General features: G+C 46.1%; 2 protein-coding genes across 2 annotated transcripts in view; one reads left to right on the top strand and one right to left on the bottom strand.

The window, feature by feature from the left end:
• Positions 1–2876, top strand: part of Heatr1 (HEAT repeat containing 1) — a 48063-nt gene extending 45187 nt beyond the window's left edge. The window contains exons 44-45 of the mRNA XM_036186888.1: positions 1004–1112; positions 1911–2876. Of these exons, the coding sequence (XP_036042781.1) occupies positions 1004–1112; positions 1911–1999 (198 nt within the window). The 3' untranslated portion in view covers positions 2000–2876. The remainder of the gene's footprint in view (positions 1–1003; positions 1113–1910) is intronic.
• On the bottom strand, positions 236–21551 carry Lgals8 (galectin 8). The gene is made up of 10 exons (XM_036186889.1): positions 21462–21551; positions 18154–18300; positions 15262–15350; positions 13672–13882; positions 11884–12003; positions 11267–11323; positions 9940–9966; positions 9178–9266; positions 8486–8651; positions 236–4542 (listed from the first exon to the last, which is right to left on the bottom strand). The coding sequence occupies exons 2-10, from the start codon at positions 18193–18195 to the stop codon at positions 4393–4395; spliced, it is 951 nt and encodes a 316-aa protein (XP_036042782.1). The 5' UTR covers positions 18196–18300; positions 21462–21551; the 3' UTR covers positions 236–4392.
• Positions 21552–27866: the final 6315 nt, after the last annotated feature.

The raw sequence follows: 27866 nt of genomic DNA, 5'->3' as shown, positions 1-27866 counted from the left end.
AGGAATAAGTGCCATGGTGTGTTAAGTGAAGTTAATGTGCCTTCCTTGGAATTCCTTAGCAGTTTGTTTATTTCTGGAGCTAGGACCGAACCCAGGGCCTTGGGCTTGCTAGGCAAGCGCTCTACCACTGAGCTAAATCCCCAACCCCTCCTTAGCAGTTTTATTAATAAATCACCATCTCACAAACTATCTTAAGAGAATCTCACTGGATAAACGGCCCAAAGCAGACTTTTAATAGGATTTACTCAAATTGACTACATTTATTAGGAGTTGAAAACAGTAAAGCTATCTATTATAGGTTCTTACATAGTTGCAGAAACAAATTTATTTTGTTTATTTGGATTGCATATTAAGGAGCTCTTGATTAAATATAATATAATTAATTACAAAAATTATTCCACATTAGAAAGGGGACTGTTTTGTTTCAGTGGCTTGCTGTCAATACCTTATAGCTACTAGCATTGCTCATAAAAGGCAAGGTATGCGGAGAGAAACACCCAAACTTTTATTCAGTGCTGAAATGAGACTAGCCATGTGGGTGTCTTGGCCATACAGGGGCTGTCAGAGATGGCCAAGGCACTCCATCACCAGGTTAGTACCATCTCTGGCAACCCAACAAACAACCTCCAGTTTAGTTACATTTTGTGACTCCCTTAAGTTTGCAAGAGTCAGTTCTCTCCTTCCCTGTACGTGGCCCTGAGGAAGGAACGCAAGCCACCAGCCTTGGTGGCAGTCCTTTTACCCACTGAGCCATCTTATCAGCTCTTGCTTTTTTGTTGTGGTTGTAAAGGAAAATACAATAATTTTTTTTTCACATTTTAAAGTGCTGCAGTGCTAAAACACAGTTGGAAAACCACTTATTCTAAGTAGCTCCCATTGGCTCTATGGTCTATAGTAAGTGATCACAGAGAGGATGTAAATACACACAGTATAAAGAGCGCCGTCTCCAACAGCAGCAAGGGACAGATGAGACATCCTCATTCTTGATGCCTGTTCCTTCCAGGTGCGGTTCGCAGCCTTGATTACTGTCTTAGCAGTGGCTGAAAAGCTGAGAGAGAATTACATTGTTCTGCTTCCAGAGTCCATTCCTTTTCTAGCAGAATTGATGGAAGGTAAGTCTGAAGCTAGTAAACAGTGATGTAAATCCCATGGCCACAGGCTTGTTAGTTTTGTCTTCTCTACTGTGCCTGGGGCACAAGTCAGGAAGCTGTCACCTCACTGCCACTGAGAGCAGCCTGCAGTGTATTAGTGGTATCTACCCTGTGTTTGTACTGCTCATATGGCCACAGTATTGTTTATGAAATAACTTCAGATATTCACAGGAGCCATTGTCTGTGCCATTAAGGACATAATCAGTTGTCCACTGGAATGATGAGCTATACTTTTGGTACTCAGTGTTAAGTGTTGACATACTGTTACATTGGGTCGCACTGTCCCTCTTTTAAAAGAATCTAAGAAACTAGAAACTCAGAAGGCTGAAAGACATTGATAATAGCACTAAGTGGCAGGGTGGGGTCTGGTTTAAAAATACACCTCTTCATTGGCATGCCTCTACATCATACCACCCAATGCCCTTCATATTAATTGGGGATGGTGAGGAAGGAGAAGTACTTTTATATCCACTGGCTGTGCGTCTGACCAGAACCACACCCTTTGATGTCCGGTGTCTAACCAGGGAGAGATTCCTGGAACAGAGGTCCCTCTGGAGCTTGGATTTGAATGTGTGCCCCTTTCTTGTTTCTTGGGCCTCTTCAGCAGCCAAGAACAAGAATATGCCTGTGGGGAATGGGGGCCAGTGGGGGGGCACCTCAGGTCACAGCCTGCTGGGAGCTTCCTGTGCCCCGATGGAACAGTGGCAATTAGGCAGGACTGCTGGCAGGCCCGCTTCTAATCCTGGTTTTTGTTGTTAGATGAATGTGAAGAAGTGGAGCATCAGTGCCAGAAGACCATCCAACAACTGGAGGCCGTGTTGGGGGAGCCGCTGCAGAGCTACTTCTAAAGCGGAAAGCGTACCCACTGCCTGTGCTCTGTTAAGAGTTCAGAGTTATTCTCATGCTTTTATATGGGGGTGTGGTGCCATATTACTTTTGGTACTTTCACATCTGCCAATATTTAATGTTTACAAAACCCTACCTGTCTGGGCTCCCACAGTGGCCTCTCCTACCCTTTGTACAGAGTTGCTAAGGAGTAAATGGGACGGTGTTTTATACAAACGTCTGGTGTTTGTCTTTGTCCTGGCTGGTGTTCTGGATGAGACCAGCGTGTTTAATTTCAGTACCTGAGGCCTAGTGCTTCTCTGAAACACGAGGTCTTGCTGTTCCTTGCAGCACCTTGTGTGTGCTTTACATATTGTGAGTACTACCACCCACAGTAGAGCTCTGGGTCAAGAAAATGGCACATGCGGCAACTTTCAACAAGAAAGTTTCTGGTGACAGCCATTTGGGGTTTTGCTTTTCTTTGGGGAGACTGACAGTTGGAGCAGTCTTTGATGCACTTTGACTCAGGGCTGTGCTTGTCTCCATTGTTCATCTTTCCTGTTTGTGAGGAGGCGAGACATGCTGTTTGGGAACACACCTGACCGACAGCTCCCAGGGAGGAGGAGAGCAGTACCAGCCAGTACCGTTTTATAGTTCTCTATCTAGTACTGTCTCAGCGAGGCTGCAAATGAGAGTTCAAATCGAATTAAACCAGTTTGCCTTCAGTTTCTACAGCATGGAAGAACTATTCCACAGAGTATTCATTCTATTTAATACAAAATTTTAATGCAGAACTATGATAAACAAAAAGGCCTCTTTGCATTTTAGAGATAAAACGTGGAAATATACAATGAAACATCTCACAACTTAAATTCCAGCAGCTTTTTTTTTTTTTTTTTAAGACCAGAATCTAAGAATTAAGACTGATTCTATTCAAAATCAGTCTTGACCACTTTGTGTAAAATAGAAATGAAAATAAGCTTTCAGATGAATGGGCTTTTGTTCCACTGAGTGCCTTTCAGCCTCCAACAGCTCCGTCATGCATTCTTTATGAAGAGGCATCACTGAGGGATTCTGGAGCCTCCTGGCCTCCCTACAGAGTGCTCAGTTCCACCCACCACCTCCATAGCTTGAGTTTTTCAAGAGTCAGCATAATAAATTTACATAAAAAGAATGAAGTCCTTCATTTGCTGCATTGGTACTTCCCAAAAAGTAAGAAATGGTGATGGTATTATTTCCCATGTATGAATACATGTATCTGGGTGAATTGGCTGTGAGTATTCCTAAGCCCTGGTAGAATTCTATCCTGTGGTTTCATAATAAAACGATCTGATCAACTTTTAGCCCTTCCCCTCCCCACACCAAACCTTTGAAATCTGTAACAAGGTCGGGACTGGAAAGACTTTCCCAGAGCTTCTCTAGCTCCAATCAAACAAGAAGTTACCGGAGTGCTGCAGCTGACCTTGCTGATGCAAGCTGACTCAGAGCAGCGGCTCACCTCACTGCTGCTGTAGACAGACACGTCTTCAGACCCAAAGGGACAAGGGCTGGTTCACACCAACTCACCCTTTTCAATTACCCTCCTGTGTAGGTTTTGCTTTGATATAGTGCCTGTTCTATACATTCACTAAGTCTCATCTTGATGTTGGTTACCCAAGGTTTTACAAACTGCGTTTATCCATTCTCTACCACAGTTTGCCTCAGGCACACACACACAGACTTGAGTGCCAGTAAGCAGAAATCTGCTTGGAGCAGAATACTTGTTCTAATTCTGGTTTTGTTGCCTCAGTCTTTCTGCCATGTTCAGCATCATATTTATTATTTTATAAAGCTTAAAGCAATAAGAGCTGAAGAAGTGTTACACAGTCTTATTATGAGATACGATAAGATGTTGATTATGAAAAGGATCACTGGGGAAGCAGTGTTTCCCATCCGTTAGTATATTTTTCTGACCTTAATGACAAATGCCCCCTAATGGGGTTAATGCAGTGTCAGCAGGAAGGCCCTACAGTGGGAGATCATGGGCACGTGAGTGCCAGGAAACAGGGACCACACGGGTTCTGGGCACTGCCATGTCTATGCCCAGCTCAGAGAATATACACAGGAAATATGCCTTCCATCCCTATTAACTAGTACATTAGAGTAGGCACTTAAATATTGGTTGTGTGGTTTTACAGGAAGGGGCCCTGTGTGCAGAGCCTCACTGGCGGTAAGCTGGGATTGCCCCAGATTTGTTCAGACTCTGAACGTAGAGGTAGCCACACTGAATGGCCAGGCCTGAGCACACCAGGTAGAACTTGATGTTGTATGAGCTCAATTTAACAACATAAGCAATGTGGTGAAAGCGAGATGCATTTGACATGGCCAGTATCACATAAGCCATTTTGTATTTCAGTATTTTTGGCAGTCATGGTAGCTACCAGCTCCTTACATCCAGCAAACGGATATCACCATCAACTGCTAGTGTGTCAATACTGCTTAGCTCTTTAAATCTGTGTTTGTACTCCAGGCTGTGCACACCATTTACCGCAACTTTGAATTCTCGGACATCACAGTAAATTATCATCTGAAAAGAAAGGAGAAATTTTATGTTTCTTCTATATTGATAGAGGGTCAAAAGGAAAACCATTTGGCTTGCTTTGAGCTTGGAGATGTTTCCTCAGGCTTCTTCCATTGACTCCCCTTCTGAGTGATTTCAAAGGCGACCCAAATCCCCAGTGCACCATGTGGCATCTGCTCCAACCCACCATGTCTCACCAGGTCCTTCCTTCAGGAGTCCCTCTCCTGTTCCGCTCCTGGTTCAGAGAATGCTGGGAGGCGTCTCTCCTCATATTTGGGAATTAACAGAAAGCTGCTGATCGCTAACCCCCTCCCCTTCCCTCAAAGCTGAGTCTTGGAACCTGACTATCCTGCTTCGATGCTAGGGTCTTGGCCATGTCTACTGATGAGGTTCCAACAGCTTGGGACACTTGGTAAGGAAAGCAGTTACTCAGTAATCCTAACTCTGTCCTCGCTCAGAACAGTGGCCTTTCTACCTGTTTCCAGAAAGCTTTTCAGGGCCGAGTTCCAGGCTCTGTGCAGGGACTAGCAGCCTGGCAGATGCGTCACTGTTGCCTACCCTTCAGAGCACTTGCCTAACCTCTGAAGCCAGCATTCTGTAACACTTCCTAAACACCTAACCCCGCACTTCACTGCCACACGCTTAAGGCCAGTAGGCCACGGACCATACCAAGTGGCCACTCACGAAAATGCCAGTGTGCTTCTTGCCACGGTGAAGACTTCAGAAGACAGCACAGCCTGACTTTGGACCCACCCCATTCCCAGAGATCAAATTTGAATCTGCAAACAACCTCGTTAAGATTCTGTTTTTTAGACAGTAGGATGGAGAAGCTACCACAGGAAGTCAGACCAAGGAGGAAGTGAGCATGTAATGTAATTGACTGAAACCATAGTGCTACACAGGGAACTGGGAGATTATCTGTTGAGATATCTCCCCAAGAATGGGGGAAATCCCAAGTTCAACTAGCTGGAAGGGATCTTGGGTGACGTAGAGTTAACAAATCTCGAATCATAACATAGAGTCTCCTGTTGCGTGGCTCAACGGGGAAAAAGCGGAGAGGCAGGGCAAGAAGCCAGATGCAACCCTAGCAAGCTCCCTCTGCAGTAGCAAGTAAATGCAGCAAGTGAAACACTGCAGCAAAACAAACCAGGAAGGCTCATGACCTGCAGAGTGCACCTGCCTAAAGAGGAAGTGAAACAGCAGATACCCCCCCTCGTGGCCTCAGAACAGCTGGAAAAATACAGTTGTCTGGCTCTAATTCTGACTGCCCTGGACTTCTGCCTTCAGAGCTGGAGATGGCCAGACTGTGTGACTAGGCCTAACAGCATCCAGTATAGTAAAGCTGATGCTTTGAGAGCTCCACTTGATGCAGTGACAGGGAGGTATTGTGACAGCCAGTGTCACATAAGCTATTTTGTATTTGAATAGCATTCCAATGCAATACAGTATTGAATGAGATTTTAAGACAAGAGTTAGGAGTGGTAGCTTAGTGAGTGGGTGTGCTTGCCTGTGAGGCCCAACATGACTTATTTTTTAAAAAGGATGGGGCTGGAGAGATGGTTAAATGGATAAGAGCACTTACTGTTCAAGCGAGTGTGAGGGCCTGAGTTTGGATCCTAGCGCCCAAGTAAAAAGCTGGGCCACCCAAGCACCTATATCCTATGGTGGGTGAGGGGTGTCCTTAGAGGATCCCTGGTGCTTCCAGGTTCAGTGAGAAACCCTATCTCAGAGAACAAAGCATTGAATGGTAGAGCAGGCCTGTGCACACAAACGTCACATACACAGAATCAGGGTAAGTGAAATTGAAGTGCACTACCCTGTTTAACTGAAAGGAAAGGCACAAGGGAAAGATGGCAAGAACCTGAGGAGAGCATACTGAGTCTGACACCAAGTCTCTCACCGAGGGAGGCTAACAGCAGCCTGACGGAATCATTGTTGCTGCACCAGAGCTCACAAGGGAAGGGAGTCCAAGTACTGTGGAGTGCAGATGTACGGTGTACCCATCTGTCTCCCCGTCCCCTTGGCTGAGCCAGCCTTCAGCTCTGTGCCCACAGAAAAATGTCTGGAATGGGCTCCATCTAATTCTTCTTTTTTAGGTTCACATTAGTTTTAATTATTTGTATGTGGAGTGTGTGCACAGAGTGCAGGTACCCACTGTGGCCAGAGGTATTGGATCCCATAGAGCTGGAGTTACAGGTAATTGTAAACCACCCAATGTGGGTGCTGACTGGGAACTGAATTTAGGTCCTCTGCAAGAACAGAACACACTCATAACCACAGAGCCATCTCCAGTCCCTGCTTCAACTAGTCTTAATAGCATTATCTAAATAATGAGTCAAGTTAGAGGGAAATGCTTATTTTTCATTTTTCTGTTTTCAGCATTATTTGAGTTTTGTTACCTTTTTATTTCAGCACCATAGGTTGGTACCAAGTTATACCACTGTTTTCTTCTCAGCCACAAGGACCAGCTTTCTTCTAGAGGTACCCACCTGTCTCCCTCCTGTGTACCCCAGATCACCCCATACACCCTGGCCCCTGCCAGCCACAAACCCTGAGCCACACCTTGCACTTCTAATGACTTGTTCAAAGTTCCCTAACCATGGCCTTCCAGATCTTGCTCAGCCTTCTGAATTCACAACCAATACCCACACCTTCAAGGAACCTGCTACGTCTAGTCCACATCTGCCTGCCCTCCAAGCACTAGGTTGCTTCCTTATCCTGGAACTTGGAAATATGTGAATGTTGAGTTGCCGTATTCTGGTCAGCTTGACCTTCATGCTTTCACAACCAGCTGAGTGGCTCCCTGAGAACCCCCATAGTTTAAGCATGTGAGTTTAAAATGGAAAGCATACCCTAAACTAACAATCTTGAGAGACCATGAGAGGCAGTCACCTAAGCCAGTGAGAAAGTCTAGGCAGCCACCTAGCAGCTACATCCCAAGGAGATAGCACTCTCCAATCAGAAAGGCATCCCAGAAAGAGGCTGGAGAGATGGCTCAGTGGTTAAGAGCATTCACTGGTCTTCCAGAGGACCTGGGTTCAATTCCCAGCACCCACATGGCAGCTCACAACTGTCTGTAACTCCACTTCCAGGGGACCTGACATGCTCACACAGACCTACATATAGGCAAAACACCAATGCACATATAATATAAATAAATAAATAATTTTTTAAAAAAGAACACCAGAAAACATAGTGCATACCAGGGACTAGAAATTAACTACCTACCAACAGGACCAGCTCTTAGAAAGAAATACTGCCATCTGGAACTGTGGAGGCCATGGACGGTGCAAACACACAATTCGAGGGTTCCCATGTATCTTCTTACAAGTATGTATATGGGGCTGGGGAGGTGATTCAGTAGATAAAGTGCTTTGCACAGGACCTGAGTTAAGTAAAACTCTGGGTGTGGTGGCATGTACCTCTATTCCCAGTGCTGGGATGCAGAGATAGGTAGAGCCTACGACTTTTGGCTAACCTAGCCAATTGGTAAGTACCAGGCTCAGTAAGAGATGTATATCAAAAAATGGGGAGAGCTACAGAAAGACACCTAATACCAACCTAACAGCAACTTACACGCACACACACACACACACACACACACACACACACACACACACACGTATGTATGCACATGCACTCATGCCAAAAAAGAGAGTATCTGTAGTTCCAGTCCTGAGACAAAGTTCCTGCCAGAATTCCTTGGGGTTCCACAGATATTGTCAATATGACAAATGTCAGGTAGTCTGGTATGTCAGGTATACTGGCCCTGCTGTTTACACCAATGGCCTGTGTTCAAATTACAACCTCCACAGTCAGTGAAAAACAGTACACAATCCCTACACAGGGGGTTGAGTTTGATTTAAATAAAAGTTATTTTACTGTGTTCTCAGGATTCTTTTTCCCTGTCCGATTTCAAAATAAAACAAAACAAAAAACATAATCTTACCTCAAAGTACATTCCAAGACTAAATGGGAAGCTGGTAATATTTCTCTCCTCTTCTCCCCAGGCATCCTGAAGAAAGGAATTTCTTACAAAAGCTTTCATGTTCAGGCGTGGGTTCAAGTGTAGAGCAATATCCCTTGATTTTCCTGCTATTAAGTCAACATTAAAACTGTAAGAGAAAGAAAAAAATATTTGCAACTTGTAAGACCATGTGAAGCCCAAACAATAATGGGCCAGTGGTGCTGGGACCACACCCTGACGGGGACTGCTGAGAGGTACAGATCCTTGGCCTCTATTTAAACTTGAATCTTGCCACAGGACCCTGCACCCGAGGGGTCACTGGATCTCTTCCTCTCTTCCCCATGTGGCTACGCTGAATAAATCCTTTTTCTGCTTTCCGCTATTCATTTGGCTGTTTCATTGGCTCCTTGAGAGTGGGTAGCTGAACTTGGCTTCTTAGGGTATGGACTGTGACCCCAAGTTTGGTACACTGGGACTATCCTAGCCAAGAGGAGCCTGGACAAAAATTTCACTTACCTGGCCCTAAAGGGCCCAGGCAGAACCTGTCCTTAGTCCAGACTCTGCCAATGGCTCTTTGGGGGACCTTGCACTGCCGTGTTTCCTCCTTTCAGGAGAGCCCACCAGCTCCACCAACACACCCCGAGTCCACAGCACCGTGAAGCGGCAGTACTGACCCTTTAGCAACTGTGTTCACTTCTCCCTTAATGACAACCGTCCGTCCAGGGCCCATGGAGGCGTTCAACCTTGCTTCAAAGGGCAGACTCTGAAAGGGTACAGTCAGAATGACAAGGACCTTGGAGGGAAATTCCCAACAATATGCAGGCAGGGTTCAGAGTCTGTGAACCCCAGGAAGGGACAGACCTTTGCTTTCATCTCAGCTGGGGCCTGGCTCTCAGGACACACACAGTGATTGTTTTCCACTACAAAGCATCACGGAGGCCTGGGTGGCACCTGACACCTTTTTCATGAGACATGGCCGCAGAGCTATCAGTGCAGGGGGTGGGGGGCATGCAAGGTCATTCTGTCTAATAGGACCAGCCACCCACACGAGTGGTTCAGACACATGCCTGACACCATGTCTGTCCAGGAAAAGTACAATGCCAGGGGCCTGCCTTGGGCTTCTGCTGGGAGTGGAGGTTACATGTAGCAGTTAACTAGAACTTAATTTCTATACAGAGTTAAACTGTTGGCTCTTCAAACCTTAGACAAACAGCTGGGAGGTAGGTAGGGTTTTAGTGTGAGGGACAGTTGAGTCTGTGCTCTTGGTGGACAGTTCTGGGTTATGATTTTAGAAATGTCTCCTCTATTACCAGGCTACAGGAAACAGATCTACAATAAAGTATGGAAAGAATACAGCTGCCTTCAAGGTTCGGCTGTTCATGTTCTGGGTTGTTTATAAAATGTCCCACATGGAATAACCAAGCAAAAGGACTCACCAACTGTGCCTTGCCAGATGTATGTACCTGGTGGGAGAGAAAGAAGAGTGAGCACAACCTAGTGTGCAGGCTGACAGGTTTGCAATGAGCAGCCTGCTGTGGCTTCGTGTATCAGTGCCTTGTCTGCCTGGGTGTGACACAGGCGCCATGCAGCAGGACAGGTGCCGTGGAGCTTATGTGGAGGGAGTGAAGTCTGGCATCCTTCTCCATGTGCATACTTTATCATCCATAAATTACTAGTTGTTCAAAGGTTTACATGTGAACTTCAAACGTATCTTCCCTATCCTCCCCAAGAGCCCTCCAAATACTGACATGTTGTTCCACCTGTAAGCATGATGTGCAGAGGGGTCAGGCCTTGCTCTTTTAAGAACACTAAAGTATCCATTTTAAAACTGCTCTGTTGCCACAAAGGGGCAGAGAGTTCATCTGAAGTGTACCTGGTGTTCAGTATTTACAAATGCTTCGTTCCAATACCTCTTAAGGAGTCAGGGTGACAAAGTGCTGACCACGGAGCAGTGGCCATTTAAACAGACAGGTTATGTGGCAACCAAAAATACAGCACCTGAGACCATAGCACAGTATGCCCCTTGGCTCTTAAAGGGCTGCTGCTGGCCTGGCCTCGCATTAAAAGCTTAATTTGGGAAGCTGGGGAGACAGCTCAGTTGGTAAGGCGCTTGCTATGCACCCATGTAAAAGCCAGGCATGTGAGGGGCGGTGCACATTTGTAACCCCAGTGCTGGAGAGACAGAGAAAGGAGGATGCCTAGGCCAAGCTGACCAGCCAGTCTAGCCAATAGGTGAGTTCTGGGCTCAGGGAGAGACCCTGTCTCAAAAAAAATAAGGTGGAAGAGTAGGGGAGATGGTCCAGAGGCTAAGGCAATTGCAGGGCAAGCATGAGGACTGGAGTTCAAATCCTCAGGACCCATGTAAATGCTGGGCCAGCGCGGAGGCCTGCCTGTAATGCTAGCACATGACAGCATCTCTAGACGAGATGAGTTGGCAAGCTCTGGGTTCAACCAAGAGACTCTGCATCAAAAGGGTGAGAGCAATCAAGGAAGACATCCAGTATCTATTTCTGACTTTCATACACACGTGCCAACACACATGTGAACATGTATACACATGCAAAAATAATAATAATAAATGTAGAGCAATTGATAAAGACTTCCGGAGTTGACCTCTGGCCTCCACATATATGCATACCCACATATACACCTACACACACATGAGCAAATACAGAAAATTCCATAATTAACAAAAATAAAACCTTCCTTCCACTGATGGCAACTAAGAACATTTTTAAACTGGCTCATAGAGAGAGTATTTACATTTTCTCTACTTATCTGCGTCAGTCCCAGGGTAGATGTTTCCATACTCTGTAAACCCTGCAGAAAGACATGGATTAACTTTAACGTCCACCAGGATCTTTGAAAAATATTGAACATAAAAAATCAGTGATACCAAGCATGGAAAATTATTGAGAATTATGATAAAAATGCAACTGAACACTGGGGTCCACCGCAAACTGGCAAGTTTGTGAGAACAAGATCTAATTAATGTTAATAAGATCATGAGCACATGAACAGCTGGGCACAGCTGCTGAGAGTATGAACTGTTCACATCTGGGGAACAAGCTGCCAGTGTCCGAGAAACTTACATTCCGGTATGTAGAAAACTGCCTTACAGAAGCATTTGTTCACTCCCATGGACAGGAAATACACACTAACCAGATAAAAAGGTATTCACTTTGCAGGCTCACTCTAGATTTGAGGTCTCACAACAACAAAAGCCTGGTTAGTGAGCAGGACCCAACTAGTCTGAAAGATTTACACTTCTTTTATCTAAATGGAAGATGTAAGTTAAAGAAAATTCCTACTATTTGGTTGACTAACTGTGAAAAACACTGTCCCCAAAGACCCCCAGGTATGTGTGGAGGGTCACTCACCGAGCTGAAGCTGAACCCAATGGAGTGAATGTTCACTTTGCCATAGACGCCTAGTGTGTCTATCTTCTCTGGGCCAATCCTGTGGGCATACAGCAGAGTGTGCTTTCCATTCACAGCCACCTGGGTAGACACAGACGGCAGTGCCCTCAGAGCATGGGAATTGACTCCTTATCCAAATAGAATGTCTCCTTACAGGGTGGAAGTGGAGCTGTGGTACAACACACTTGCCCCAGGTTCCACCTCCAACACCACAAAATAAGTGAGTGAATGAATGAATGAAAGAAAGAAATGTCTTCTTAGGTTTATTTTCCCACAGATCTCTGCTTATATTGTGGCTGAAAGCAGCCACCACACTAGCAGAAATCCTGAACTTTTTGAGTCTTGCCTGATCAAGCACCTGGGTCATCTCTCCAGGCATACACTTTTGGAAATATGTGGGCTCCACATGTGTCTATCTGTGTGTGCCCAGGAGATAGCCATGCTCAGGGCCCCAAGGGTCACAGATGAGGTCTGAAAGCCTAGGAGGCAGGTTAGCTCTATCTAATTGCTGCCCCAACCCTCTCTAAGGGCCACACTCTGACAGAGCCCACCTATATGGGAGGCACAAGTATGTGCCGAGTTTATGAAGTGAAACCACACAGCAGCCGGTTGGTGGCGATGCACACCTTTGATCCCAGCACTGGGGAGGCAGAGGCAAGTGGATCTCTGAGTTCCAGGACAGCCAGGGATACAGAGAAACCCTGTCTCACACACACACACACACCCCAAAAACCCAAAAAACCACCACCAACAAAACAAACAAACAAACAAACAAAAACCCCAAAAATGGAAAAAAAATAATGCCGGGCATGGTAGCACATACCTTTAATCTCAGCATTTGGGAGGCAGAGGCAGGCAGATCTCTGTGAGTTTGAGGCTAGCCTTGTCTATAAAGTAAGTTCTAGGACAGCTAGAGCTGTTACACAGGGAAGCCCTGTCTTGAAACCCCTCACCACCACCACCCACAAAAAAGCACACAGTGAGCTTTCTGACGTATCTGAGATTTCTTATCTCTAAGTTGTAAAAACCTTACTCAATGGGCTAGAGTTACATGGGATGATAAAGTGTCATCTGTGAGTTCTCTGCACAGTGCCTCCAAATGCCAGGTGGTGTGTCAGAATTCAGGAGGGAGACATAAGCGGCCCACAGTAGGGTCCACAGTAGGGCCTCTCAAGGAACTTAAAAAATCCCCACATACAATAAGCCCAGAGCAACATGGCGGGGTACAGCTATGCTAACCAAGACTAAAGGGGAGAACAGTAAATTGAGGAATGCAGGGGCTTCTAGAGAGCAAGGTCCCACAGGACCTAGACCAAGATGGGCACACACTCCTGGAGCCAGAGGATCTCTGGTTTTCAAGCCCTGTATGGGTTTGAGGGCTGGTACTCAAAGGAACCCCTGCAGCCAACTGTAGCCCAGGAAATCAGCGGCTATGTTCACAAGCCCCTGGGGCCCTCCAGCAGTTCTGGCTGTGAGACTAGGCCTGCCCCAGTGGAGTGCACCCTGGCCACCAACAGTCTGCTCATGCAGATTTCCCCACATGTTGGGGGAGGGGTTATAATAAACTCCCCTGACATGATGTTGTGTCGATGTGGAACTTAGCCCTCCTAAAAGAAATAAGACCTAAGAAGGAGTATCTGTTCTGGGCCTGTGTTTCCGTCTGGACAGTGAATGACGAATCTGATGCTTCCAGTAGCCTGAGGTGCCCCTAAGCCCGCTCACACCCTCCCTTCTTCTCTCAGCACCTACCTGGAATTTGTTCTTGAGCACCATGATCACGATCTCAAAGGACTTCTCTTTTTTGAAGGGCATGTCATAGGTGATCTCCTCCCAGCCCCATTTCTCATTAGTCATCGTGTTACAAACGATGCAGTTGGACCTTTTGAAGCGAGGGTTAAAGTGGAAGGCCACGTCAGCCCTGGGCTTCAGGCTGTTGCCGTGCTGTAGGTCCACCTGGAACCTGAGCCAGGGCAGAGCAGAACCACGTGAGCCTGTGAAGGTGAGCCATGGGGAAAGTGTAGCACCCCCAGCACCCCTTCCTTCACCCACAGCACCTACAGGGCAGCCTGCCCATCTTCCTTTCCTCCTTCCTCAGTGACAGAACCCATCGTCTGAGCTGAGTTATATGGGCCCAGAATAAGAACTTCCCTTTCCTGACTGCCCTGGATCCTGGCCTGTCTGTGTGAGTACAAATCTGCTGATGAACTGAAGAGAGACTCCTGGTCTGGAGTCTGCTGAGAGTGAGCTGCACCTGATCTTCATCCATTCCTGCTCCACGCCCCCACCCCTGCTCCACATACACCTCCAGCCTTTCAAAGCATGAAAGTGAGGGTGCATTTTCAGCCGGGGATTCTGATTATGAGGCCTGCCTGCAGGGGAACACAAGACACAAGTTGATGGGTAGGACTGGCTGCAAAGCTCAGAGGTCTCTCTCTGTGAGGTGATTTCCACACATTTAAATCAGTGTCAGCCACTCAGAACTGAACTCAGCTCTGACTGACATGACCTGTGATGGCTGCTCTTCCTTGTCAACTTGACTGCATTTCGGATCACCTAGGAGACACACCTTGTGGTGTGTCTGTGAGAGCATTTTCCAGAGAGGTGTGACTGAGAAGGGAAGACCCATCCTGAATGTGGACAGCACCACCCACAGACCAGTGTCTCTGACTGAATACAAAAGAAAAATGGAGACAGTGAGCTGAGCCCCAGCCGTTCATCTCTCTCACCTTCCTGACTGGGGACACAATATGATCAGCTGCCTCAAGATCCTGCCACCATAGTAGAGTGGCTCTTATTCCCCACCAGGATGGTCTGGACCCTCAAATCATGAGCTTGAAATAAATCTTTCTTTCTCTTGTTGCTTTTCTCAGTAACAAGAAAAGGAACCAACACATCCCGAGTTTTGCCCAAAGCAGACACTCAGCAAAGCCACCAACACTGTCTTGAGAGATATTGTGACAGGGTTGAGACTGTACCGAGACGTCCTGTTATCCAACAAACCCCCTTTCTATAAATGTATCAGTTTATATTGAAACCAGACTCAAAGCAATGATATAAAAAATTCCAGGAACCAGTTGGGCATGGTGGTGCAGGCCTTGAATCCCAGCACACAGGAGGCAGAGGCAGGTGGATCTCTGTGAGTTTCAGGATAGCCTGGTCTTCAGGACAGCCAGGGCTATGTAGTGACCCTGTCTCAAATGTGTTTACCCCAGTAACCTTTGCCCCATTACTCATCCTCCTCACCCCTCGGCAGAGCTACTAGTGATACAGCAGCCCTCATAACATCAAAGAGGCCTCTCCACAGTCACTGGAGACTTCCACAGGACACAAGGATCTTACCTGTCCACATCGTTAGGAATATGTCCACGGATTACAATCAAAGAGCCAGGCTTCAACTGCTCGGAAATGGTGCCAACATAGGGGATTGTCTAAGGGAAAGAAATTTTACAAATGTATTTTCATAAACAGATTCAGCTGCAAGGCAATTATAACCAAACTTGGTGGCTACAGGAGGCTAGTAACAGATGACCTTGAACTTCTAACTCTCCTACTTCTCTGCCTCCCAGGTACTGACTAGAGGCAGTCACCATGCCCAGCACCCTACTTATATTTTAAAAGTTGAACAGAGATGATGAGTAAGATACGCCATTGAGAGTGAGGCAGAGTCTGCCCTGGAAACGCTGGCCCCTGACTGGGGCTTACACTTGGGTTTTCAAGAAGACACTTATTGCCATATACTACAGGATTCACCTAGGTGTCTGGAGTACTCCTGTGTGGGAGGCAGACAGTGCCTATGTGACCAGCACCAGATAAAAGCCCTGAGTCTTCAGAGTCTCCCCAGCAGACAACTCCACATAGGTGTTAGGCAATGGAGGATCTGAGCGGCCAGGGAGCATGTGCTGACTCTGCCCCTGAGCCTCTTTGTCTGGAAGAGTTGCTCCCTGCCCTTTGGCTGTAACAACTCAACAACTACGATCATAAACCTGTGCTGGAGACTCAGGACAGTGGGGTGTATTGTAGCCTTAGGGACCTGGGTTCCAGAAGGAGCCATTCCTCAGCTCCAGCTGGGGTTAATGTTGATGAGTGGTTTATGAAAGAGGCGTAGCAGCCGAGCCAGACTCACGTCTACTAACTTCCTGGCCAGCTGGAAATCAAGAAAGAGTGCCCTCAGCTCTTTACAAGTCAGGTGTGGAGGCTCAACATGTAGTCTCAGCACTTGGAAAGCTGAGGCAAAAGGAGGGATGGATGTTGCAGACAGCCTGGGCTACAGAGTAAGATGCCTGCTCTCACCTCACAAAACAAAAGCAAGAGTGCCCAGAACAGCAACTACAAACTCTCTGGGGGATGATGATGTGCCACGGAGTCCCCATGATGGCGATTCTGGTCTAGAGTGAAGATAACATCTTCCAAAGGACTCACTCAATCTGAATGGAGAACAGTGAGTTCAGCTTTTACTTCTTCAAATTCTTTCAGTGAAACCAATGGAAGACATATGCCAAGCAGGAAAAAGACACCACCAGTTACAAAGTTTACTTTGTCTTTTCCAAGAAGTGTTTTAACACGGACAGAGCTTGCATCAGTCTGGACAAAGAACACTAAGGCCTTCCTTCATGAGGTCAAAATGAAAAGGTAACAATTCCTGTCTTCATCACACCAAGTACAGAAAAAAAAATCACACGCACATACACTCACAAACACATACACTCACCACATACACATATACACACACACACTCTCCCATACACATGCTCACACAAGCACACACACATGCACACACTAACACACACATAGAAGCCTGATCGTATTTCTTTCCAGTCCACAACCTTGGGGTGTTTTTAACTACAACATACATCAAGTCACTTTAAATGTCTTCACTGGTGTCCAATTTTGTAAACCTTCCCTTTTAAACCCTTTGCCACATAAGGCTATTTCTCCCCAAAACTCGGTATGTTTGACATGGGGTTAAACCTTTCTTTCACTATGAAGGTTAGGGAGAAAAATTACAGCTATCATGTCCTCAACACAAACACACAACCGTTTTAACACCTTACTTCTGTGACTTTTGCCATTTCTACTACCCAAGAGTCTCCTTAAGGGTCACCAAAAGCGGTGGCCCTATGTCAGGCCTTTATTCACACTGCGTGGTAAGAGGATATCAGGCATATCTAGAGAGTCTCACAAGCGCAGAAAAGCAGAGCAGGCTCTTCAAGAGTTTCTAGAAGGGCCAGGATGTCAAGTGCATTTCCCGGCAATTAGTCAGGGACTCTTAGCGTCGGCCTGAACTGGACAACAAGCTTTGTGTGGGCCTCTCACCACTGGCTCTTGACATTTCTACACTCCCAAGCAGTGTTGGAAAAAGACAGGGGAAGCCTGAGACATTAACTTCTTGTGGGCAGTTCTCATTTCAAAAAGACTATGAAAAGCCAGGTATGGTGGAACACACCAATGTATACTCCCAGTACTGGAGCTGAGATAGGAGGATTTCAAGTTTGAGGTCAGGCTGAACAGCAATGCTTTATATCAAAACAAAGACAAACAAACAAACAAACAAAAAAAACCCTAACAAATGAATTAACAGTGAAGGGGTGGAGATGTGGCTTAGTGGCAGAATATACCCAAATCATGAAGCCATAGGTTCTATCCTCTGTAAGACAGATAGATAGACAGACAGACAGACAGATAGATAGATAGAAAAGAAGGAAGGAACAAGCAAGCCAGAAAGCTAGCTCAGCAGTTAAAGGTGTCTGCTGCCAAATCTGACCACCTGAGTTCAGCTTTGGAACCCCAATAGAAGGACAGAAGAACTTCCCCTCATGTGTGTGTTGTGGCATCAAGGTATATGCATACACACATAATACATACACATAAATAAAAATCTAAAAGAGAAGCAGGAAGGGGAAACTATGTAGAATAAGAAATTCATTTTCCTTTAAAAGTCATGCTTTTAAGATCTGAGACATGCCACCCCCCAAGGCCCTTAAATTCTCTGTCCCACGGTTCTCATCACCTTGAGCTGTCATTGTTCCTCCCCCGACCTGAGAACAAGAACCCCATCTACTTTTCAGCCAGTGCCCCTCACAGTCAACCTCCCAGGAAATGGCTATTATGCTAACGGAACTGTGTTCATGTCTGGCCCCCAGTGGATAATTATAACTTGAGTGCATTTTCAGTCAATCTTACTATAGGCAAAAAAAAAAAAAAAAAAAAAAAGATTTGCTAAAAGTCTGTTACCGGGTTATAGATGATGTTTTGCAGGTTGTTTAAGGACAACATGATTCTTTTCCAAATTATAATTGATATCGTTGATTGGAGTCTCTCTTCTTTATATAAGCCTTTACCGATGTTTCATTTAAAGAACACTCAAATTGAAAATTTGTCCTGTGTAAAAGCAAAATGGAAAGGTAAGCATGCATAATTTTTCTTTAAATTTTAATAAGAAACTCTCAGCCTCAAGAGAGCAAGTTCCTGTTTCCTCATGCCTTACATACCTTTCTTGTTCTGCCATATTATTTCCTGGGATTAAAGGCGTGTGTCACCACTGCCTGGTTCTGTTTCTCTCATGTAGCCCGGTGTAGCCTTGAACTCACAAGAGATCCAGATGGATCTCTGCCTCCTGAATGATAGGATTAAAGGTGTATGCCACCACTGCCTGACCTCAATGTCTAATCTAGTGGGTGGCTCTGTTCTCTGATCTCCAGGTAAGCTTTATTGGGGTACACAATATATCACCACAGTGTAGGAAGTATCTTAAAAATACATAAGCAAAAAATTCCATGGAGTTTACTGTTTAAAATACTAAAATCGCAAGTGTGGTGGTACATACCCGTAATCCCAACCACTTGGGAGGCTGAAATAGGAAGACTACAAACTGGATGCTAGCCTGGGCAACTTAGCAAGACCCTGTGTGGCGGGTGGAGTAAGAATGGCCCCCATAGGCTCATATATTTAGCAGTATTTGAAAGGATTAGGAGGAGTAGCCTTGTCTGAGAAAGTATGTGGGGGTGGGGGTGAGGGTGGGAGGTGGCGTTGAGGTATCTGAAGTCTAAGCCAGGCCCAGTGTCTCTCCCTTCCTGCTGCCTGTGGATCCAGATGTAGAATTTTCAGCGACATCTCCAGCATCAAGTCTGCCTCCATGCTGCATGCTCCCAGTCACAAAGACAATGGACTAACCCTCTGAAACTATACGCAGGCTCCAATTAAATGTTGTCCTTTGTGAGTGTTGCCACAGCCATGTGTCTCTTCACAGCAATTGAACAGTGACTAGGACATCCTGTCTGAAAATAATGTTTTAAGGGCTAAGGGTATAACTGAGTAGAGAGCTTGCCTAGGGTGCATGAGGCCCTAGGCTTTATCCCAGGATTGGGAACCAAAAGCAAGTAAAATCCAAGCTTGGAGATCAGTGGTCATTTACATTGTGTTTAGTATGACTGAAGCCTTGGGTTCAATCCTCAGCACCAAAAAAAAAAAAAAAAAAAAAGGTGAGGAAAGGGTTTGAGGGTGCTGTTCAGTGATAGAGCTTGTCTAGCATGCTCAAGGTCATGGGTTCAGTTCTGAACACAAAAACAAAATTCAAAACTCTAAACCAAAACAATGGCAAATACCATTCAAACAGTCCTATGAAACTATGAGAATATTCATTTAACTTTTCCTGTTTGTAGAACAAGTAGGAATCACATTGTAGGACTGCCCTATAGTTGGTTTTTACTTTACTCTTTACTCTTTTGGGGGACCCACCCACCCAGCTCCCAAATAAAACACACAGAGGCTTATTATTTCTTATGAATGCCTGACCTTAGCTTGGCTTGTTTCTTGCCAGCTTTTCTTAAATTATCCCGTCTACCTCTTGGCTCTGGGATTTTACCTTTCTCTATTTCTGTGTATCTTTTCTTTCCTTCTTATTCCATGTCTGGCTGGCTGGCTGTGTGGCTGGCCCCTTCTTTTCTCTATTCTTTTTTTTTTTTTTTTTTTGGAGCTGAGGATCAAACCCAGGGCCTTGCGCTTGCTAGGCAAGTGCTCTACCACTGAGCTAAATCCCCAACCCATCTTTTCTTGATTCTTGATTCCCAATTCCTCTTTTTCTCCTTCTATTTATTCTTTGTCTGCCAACTCCGCCTATCTTTTCTCCTGCCTTGCTATTGGCCGATCAGCTCTTTATTAAATCAATTATGTGTTTTAGGACATGCAGAGTTACACAGATTCACGGAGTTAAACAAATGCAACATAAAAGAACTCAACACATCTTGCATCATTAAACAAATGTTCTGGGTTGGAGAGATGGCTCAGAGGTTAAGAGCACTGACTGTTCTTCCAGAGGTCCTGAGTTCAATTCTCAGCAACCACAAGGTGGCTCACAACCATCTATAATGAGATCTTGGTGCCCTCTTCTGTATACATAATAAATAAATCAATCTTTAAAAAAAATGTTCCACAAAGGTAACACACATTAAAATAATATTCCACAACACTGTCCTGTGGATTAAACAAGTTTAAATAATGGAAAACAGCTCAGTATGTGTTCGCTAATACTACTAGAAAAGGTTGTTCTTCAGCCAGCCAAATTAAATAAATTCAAGGTGGGGTGGGGGTCTAGCCACTCCTCTGAATACAATGTTCCGCATCAGCGCGGTTTTTATAAAGATAAAACTGCCTGCTCCACTATGCCTTTCCCAGTGATACATTTTACTACGTCTAGGACTGATGACTCAAACCAGAACCAAGCCCGAAAATGAAACTAGCGTTTCCTGCAGTTTACTTCCTACAATTCTGTCAGGCTGTACGACAACAGGCACTCGCCAAATCTGTTAGTTTTTACTGGGGAAAAGAAAATTTTATCTTTCTTGGCTACACCCTAAAAGACCTCTTAGTATTTGTCATTAACTATCGCTTTATTCAAAACCTCTGAACCTTTAGCTCTGCTTCGTGCAATTCAGGAAGCACTAACCAGAGGAAAATGGAGACAAGAATTGCCATCACCACATCCATAATTGATACCTTGCCCACAGAGAGATCCAGATGGCCTAGGCTGGCATTAGATAACTAGTTCTCGAAGTTTCCAGGCAAGTCTCACCATCCCAGCCACAAGAAGTCATAGCTTAGGTTTTAGGATGATCCCCAAACCCAGAGAACTTGTGTTTTCCCCCACGTTCAACACTGGGGTCGAATGACTCAGCATCCTAAAGTGCGTGTCTGGGATCAGAGTGTGGCAGGGCTGTCAGTCAACTGTCCCGGGGCCTGTCATTCTAGGGGATCCAGGTGACGCACGCCCTCCCCCACCCCCTGCTGGGGATGGAGACCACAGTCGGGGAGCTGCCGGGCGAAGAAGCCTCACTGGGGCGGACGGCGCTGTCCCGACGACACTTCGATAGGAGGACAAGTCTCAACCCACGACGACCTCCCGCAGCCCAGTGCCCAGTGCCCGAAGCCCAGTGCGCGCGTCACACTCGAACACTCTTCGGGTTCCTATCCGAGGACAGTGACAACTCAATGCACCTGAGCCCTGACAACCCAATGCCCCTGAGCCCAGCGTCTCCGGGACTCACCCAAGTCCGGTGCTAGTAGGTGCTGCACTCTGACGTGTCCCCTGCAGGACACCTTCCGGGTTCCCCCGCGCGACTACAGGCTGGGGGCGGGGTTAGTCCGCCGCCGTTTCCGCGCGCACGACAGCGGAGGCGGGGCGTCCGAGTGCTGCGAGCCAGGGCTATGGGTTCTTCCTGTCACCCCTGCAGACCCCTGGCTGGCTGCGGGAGTGGGGCTTCTGAGTTCGTTCAAGGCTGGGGTGTGGCTTACCTATCGTGCTGGGGTTGATTTCCAACCAGCTCTACACAAACTGGTCGGGGTGCATACCTGTAATCCTAGCCTTTCCAGGTGGAGGCAGGAGGATCATACATTCAAGGTCGTCCCGGAGAACTTAATGGAGAACTTAAGTTCTGGGTCACTTGGGGACAGACACTGTATCTCAAGGGTGATAAAAATGCATTTAAAGAGTAATTGTGGGCGGATGTGGTTGGGGCCAGGGCCCTTCGAAATACCTCCTTTGCGGCCTTGGATCAGAGCCGAGCAATGCTGTGAGCCAATCAGATTTAGCAGCCGCTATAGATGCGGAGGAAATCGGTTCAGTGTTGCTGCAGCAGGAAACCTCCATCCTGTGAGCAGAAGCCTGGTCGTGCCAACACTAGGATTCACCAGTTATTCTGTGTTGAGTTTTGCTAAGTGGGACGCTTCCTTGGGGGAACAGTTGAGACAGTGGGGTGCTCGATTCTGAACAGGGTAGGTAGGTGGTCAATAAACACTCAACTGCACAGTCAGGGGCCTGCACTGCTAACAGTTTGGCCTGTTTCCGTACAAACGGAAACACAAATAAAAATGTAGGTGTACTTTGAGCAGCTGCCTAGTTTTGATGTGCTAAAGAGCTCAAAGTTATGTTCTCTTCTTGACTTTTGCCTGTGTTTGCTTTTGAAAGACATGTTTGACATGGCCTATTTTTCCCCTCTGTTTGTGTGTTTTGTTTTGAACTTGAATTCATGACAAGCCTCTTAGCAGCAGCCTCATGTTCTGATTCATTATTACTTTTTCCTCTTGTCGGTTTTCTAAATTTGATTCACTCAAGATTCTACTTGAATAGTTGGATTTAACCCTTGATGTGCACCGCCTTAGCGTTGCAGTTATTGTTAGGTGGGGTGGGCTTCTAACTATACTTTCTGAGTTTTAAATTGAGAAAGTGAATTTGCCATACACTTTCCCAATACCTTGTGTAAATCCTCTAAAGAAATAGTCCCTAAAACTTGGACTGAATGCTACGTGGGGTAAGTGAGGAGCAATTGAGTATCCATCTTTGCTTGAGTCTACCACCTCTTTACAAGGCTAAAATAAGTTAACGTAAGTTCATCTCAGTGCTGGATGTATTCCAAGTTGTGGAAATAGCTAGTGCAAAGTCCCGGGGCTCTTGAGCGCCACTGCATGCTCTGAAAACAAAAACCATTGGCATGCTGAGGCTGGCAGATGGCAGGAAGGTGAGATGAGGTCCTGGGAATGAGGTCCCCTAAGAGAGCAGATCAGAGAAAACAGCCTTGACCAGAGCCCTGAGGAGAAAAATGCAGGAAGAGAGAAAGAGCAGCTTTGGAGACCTGCTGAAAATGGCCACAGGTACCAAAAGAGAGCACCCAGGTGTGCCACATTCTCTGAGGGGTCAAATAACACAAATGGGATCAGTGGACATAGCAGCAGAGGTCACTGGGCACTGACCTGGAAGCAGTGAAGACATGAGAGGTGAAGAAACGGTGGAAATAGTAGCCCTAAACACTAAAAACATTTTGCTGGGAAAAACAGGGAAACAGCACCATAGCAAGGGAATGGGAGGGTAAAGAATGGTTTGGGAGGGCCTGGAGAGATGTCTCAAAGTTTAGAATGTACATGGCGCTTGCAGAAGAGCTGAATCCAGGTCCTAGTACCTACAACTGCCAGTTCACAGTCACTTGCAACTCTAGGTCTAAAGGATGGTAGCCTCTCCTGGCCTCTGCAGCCTCCTCCACTCACATACGCACGCGCGTGTACACACACACACACACACACACACACACACACACACTTAAATCATTTTAAAAGATTTTCATTTTTGGAGGGTGGGTATTTTTGAGATGCTGTGGTCTTGTGCAGCCCAGGCCCAGGCTAGCTTTGAACTCTCATTTCTCCTGCGCCATTCTCCCCAGTACTAAGATGTGTGTGCCTTCTGCTTTGTTTTTTCATTTTAAGAGACAATACAACAGTGGTGGCCTGTAGACTTTGTAACCAGGAGCCACAATGAGACTGTTTCCACTGTGATTTCAAATGTTACACGAAAAAACAAGTTCTCACAGAACTCACTGTGGGATTGATATGTCCATTTAAAAAATGCTATTGGTGTACACACATGGTGCACAGACATATCTGTAGGCAGACATATAAAATAAAAATCTTTTTAAAGTTAAAAATGTAGCCAGGCAGTGGTGGCACACACCTTTAATCCTAGCACTCAGGAGGCAGAGGCAGACAGATCCCTGAGTTTGAGGCCAGCCTGGTCTACAGAGTGAGTTCTAGGACATCCAGGGCTACCCAGAGAAACCCTGTCTCAAACAAACAAACAAACAACAAACAAACAAACATAAACAAAACCCCAAAAGGTTAAAAATGCCATTTATAATCGACTAAAATGTTGGCAAGACCCACTAGTGACTAGTGAGGTGTAGCCCAAAGTCCAAGAGCACTTAGTGAAGACTAAAGTCTGCTCATGCCAGCTTTGAGAGTCAACCTGTGCTTTTCCACTTGTGTTGATACTTGGGCCAGGACAAGACTCTCTACTAAGAAAATAAGCAAGTACTCCCTCTTAGGACTTTTCTCTCTTGAGAGCCAGATGTGAAACATTTACCGTCATGTGACTACCAGATGCCTGTAGAGTCCAGAGGTTAACCTTGGGTGTCCTTCCTCCAGAGCCATCCACCTTGCTTTGTGGGACGGCGTGTCTCACTGGGACTGGGAGCTTTTGGATTTGGATGGACTGGCTGGCCTGCAAGCCCCAGAGATCCTCCTGTCTCTGCCAGTGCTGGGATTCTGAGTGCTCACTACCACCCCTGGCTTTTTATGTGGATATTAAGATCCAACACAGGTCTTCATGTGTGACAAGCATGTGACACCTGTCTCCCTGGCTCAGAATCCTTTCATTTTGACCTAAGGTCTCCACCCACGCTTCAGAAGTATCACCCAGGAGCACTGAACCTCTTCTCCCTCCAGCTAGGCCTCTGTTCAGATCCACAAAGCTTACCTCCTATGTTCTACGGGTTTCATGCCCCACGCCTTAGGATTTCAGCTGAGAGAAGCAAGCTTCTAGATCTGGTTACATCACAAAATAATAGAATCTTAATGATTGGAGAGATCTTATGAGGAGTGTAAATTGAAGGATGGCATCTTGTCCTATTCCTTAAAATAGTTTCCCTTGAATATCTTCAAGACTACAACAAGCTAGTACTAGAAAATATTGAAGTATTTGATATAAGAAAATGTATCTGAAATTGTGTAAATTTAAAGACTGAACAACTATAAAATAATATAAAGATTTCTATGTTCTATATAGTAGTAATTATGAATGTATATAAAGGGAGACCCAAGATGTGTACCCACTAGATGTAGACTGGTACAAAACAAAATGGACTTTTCTGGAGCTTAAAGCCCCTCAGAGTCAGGCTGTCATTACACATACGTTCACCTGTTCCTGTCACATCAGTGCGATTCATCAAGAGGATTCCTTCAGTAACCCAGCCTCGGTGCTGAATCAGACCTTCTGGTTCAGCCAATCTACTTCTAGCTTGTGTTTATACAGCTCATTATGATGATGAGTGAGACACTAATAATAAATTCAGTGCTAGGTTGAAGCGGATCAGAACTCAAGGTGATTTTTCAAACACAAAAGTATTTTTTATGTTATATTTATCGTGTGTGTGTGTGTGTGTGTGTGTGTGTGTGTGTGTGTGTGTGTGTGTACATACACCTGCTGTGGTGCATATGTAGAGAGGGATCAGAGAGAAGCTTTGTGGAGTCATTTCTCTCTTCCCACCTTTACTCAGGTTCCATTGGGCAAACTTAGATCGTCAGGCTTATTCACCGCCCTGTTCATTCTCTTTCTCTCTCTCTCTCTCTCTCTCTCTCTCTCTCTCTCCTCTCCTCTCTCATGTGTACACACATGCACGTGTGTGTACATATTTTTATTCAGAGGCCAGGAGTCACTGGGTGTTGGCTTTATTGTTGTTGTCTTGACATAAGCTAGTCACAGGGAAGAGGAAGTATCAGCTGAGGAACTGCCTCCATTATGTTGGCCTGTTGCCATGCCTGTGGAGCATTCTCTTGACTAATGATTGATGTGAGGAGGTCCAGCCCACTGTGGGTGATGCCTTTCCTAGGCTGGTGGTTCTGGGTTGTGTAAAAAAGCAGGCTGAGCAAGCCCTGGGTAACAAGTCAGTAAGCAGGGCTCTTCTGTGGCCTCTGTTTCAGTTCCTGCCTCGAGTCCCTGATAAGATTCTAAACCACAAGCCCCAAAACCCTGTCTTCCCCCAGGTTGGTTTGGCTCAGTGTTTTTATCGCAGTGACAGTGTCTTTCTTTCCTGCTCTCCACCTGTTCCTTTGAGGCAGGGCTTTCCCTTGAACCCAGCCAGGGCTTGTGTTTTCTCAGCTGGGCTGAAATTCAGCAAGCCCCAGCAATTCCCCAGTCTCTGCTCTACTTGAGTGCAGCATGTGCTCCTAACCACTGAGCCATCTCTCCAGCCTCGAGTGTGGCATTGAGACAACCAGATCCCCTCTCTTCATATCCCTCCTCATCTTTTATTGAAAACCCAAGCCAACTTTACTAACACACCTACCTACCTTTCTAGACACTCAGGGCAGAGGTGTGTGCAGATATAACCATCACCTAGAATCAGAAGCCGCATCCACATGCTGTCTCATCAAACTCCGCTGAAGGGATTCCCTACCACTGACTGTCGGACCTTCTGAGAGTAGTGGCATTGAAGGTGGAAAAGGCTGTGTTTCTGAAAACAGGGCCGTTTGTTGGAGTAGCATTTGGGGTTAAAGTTCAAGCCCAAGTTGACCTTTACCACTTCTGGAAGTTGATATATGTGGTATTCTTAGCAGTTCTTCATAATGGCTGAATGATTTTAGGTCACATGTACATGACAGCATCCGTTGGGGATCCAGACTCATCTCTCGTGAGTTCTTCTGGGATGAACTCCAAAGGTTTGAGAGAGGGAATTACTGCACAGGGCTCCAGCATCTGGAGCTGGACTCATTCAGTGAAGTACTTGTCACATAGCATGAGGCCCTGCAGCACCCACATGAAAGCCAGGCACAGTGGTATGGACCTGTGACCCCAGCGCCTGGGAGATGGGATGCAGGTGGCCCCGATGCTATTGGCCAGCCGGCCTAGCTTCCCACCACCCTGTGAGGAAGCCATGCAGCTTCAAAAAGGACTCTCCTTGCTCAGGCTTCAAATATGTGTGCCTCCAGGCCAGGGGAGGGGGCAGGAAGCTTGAAGTGGAGGCACGTTTGATTAATTAAGATCATAGGTGAAAATTGTCGGTTTGCTATGGTTTAAATATGACATGTCCCCTACAGGGTCATGCCTTAGGGCTCTTGGTCTCCAGCTGGTGGCACTGTTTGGGGGAGATTGTGGAGCCTTTGGAAGGTAGGGCCTCTTTAGAGGAAGTGAGTTGCTGGGGGAGGGTGTCCTTGAGGGTTATATCTTTACCCTGTGTGCCTTCCCTCACACAAGCACACACCACTTTGATACTTGGAGGGACAGCTTTGAAGATTCCCTTTCAGAAGTTACTGACAATTTAAAACATTCAGTATAGAGTTGGTATTTTTAATGACTTTAGTTATTGATTTGACATGTGTGTGCCACGGTACACATGTGGAGGTCGGAGAACAGCTTGTGGGAGTTGATTCTCTTTTTCCACACACGGGTCTCAGGGATTGAACTCAGTCTGTCATCTTGACAGTAAGTACCTTCACCCACTGAGCCATCTCGCTGTCCTAAGTTAACACATCAGCATGCATTTTGCAAAGTGTTTCTTTACTCATGGCAATGGTGGGGGGGACTGGCTCAGTAAACAAGCTGTGACTTGATACTTCTTCGGAGAGATTACAAGACCTGAGAGATCGCAGGCCTGGTGGGGCAGCCCTGGGCAGAGACCTCCCTGGACCAGCTCCTCAGAGACCAACAAGGAGCTGGCTCTCTAGTATTGATAGCTGCGTTAATGAAACCTGAAGGTATCTGGCCCCATCTCCTCTGAAATCTTCCCAATCTAATATTTAAGTATTAATTCATCATCTCCTTGGTTACCTTGCTTGTTCCCAGTTCAGGATGCTTGCCGGGAACAGGCAAAACAATGTCCATTATGTGTTTCTGTCAAGTGGTGGGTAAA

The sequence above is a fragment of the Onychomys torridus genome, chromosome 5, assembly GCF_903995425.1.
Source record: "Onychomys torridus chromosome 5, mOncTor1.1, whole genome shotgun sequence".
Taxonomy (NCBI): Eukaryota; Metazoa; Chordata; class Mammalia; order Rodentia; family Cricetidae; genus Onychomys; species Onychomys torridus.
This window is presented reverse-complemented; position numbering and strand designations above follow the sequence as displayed.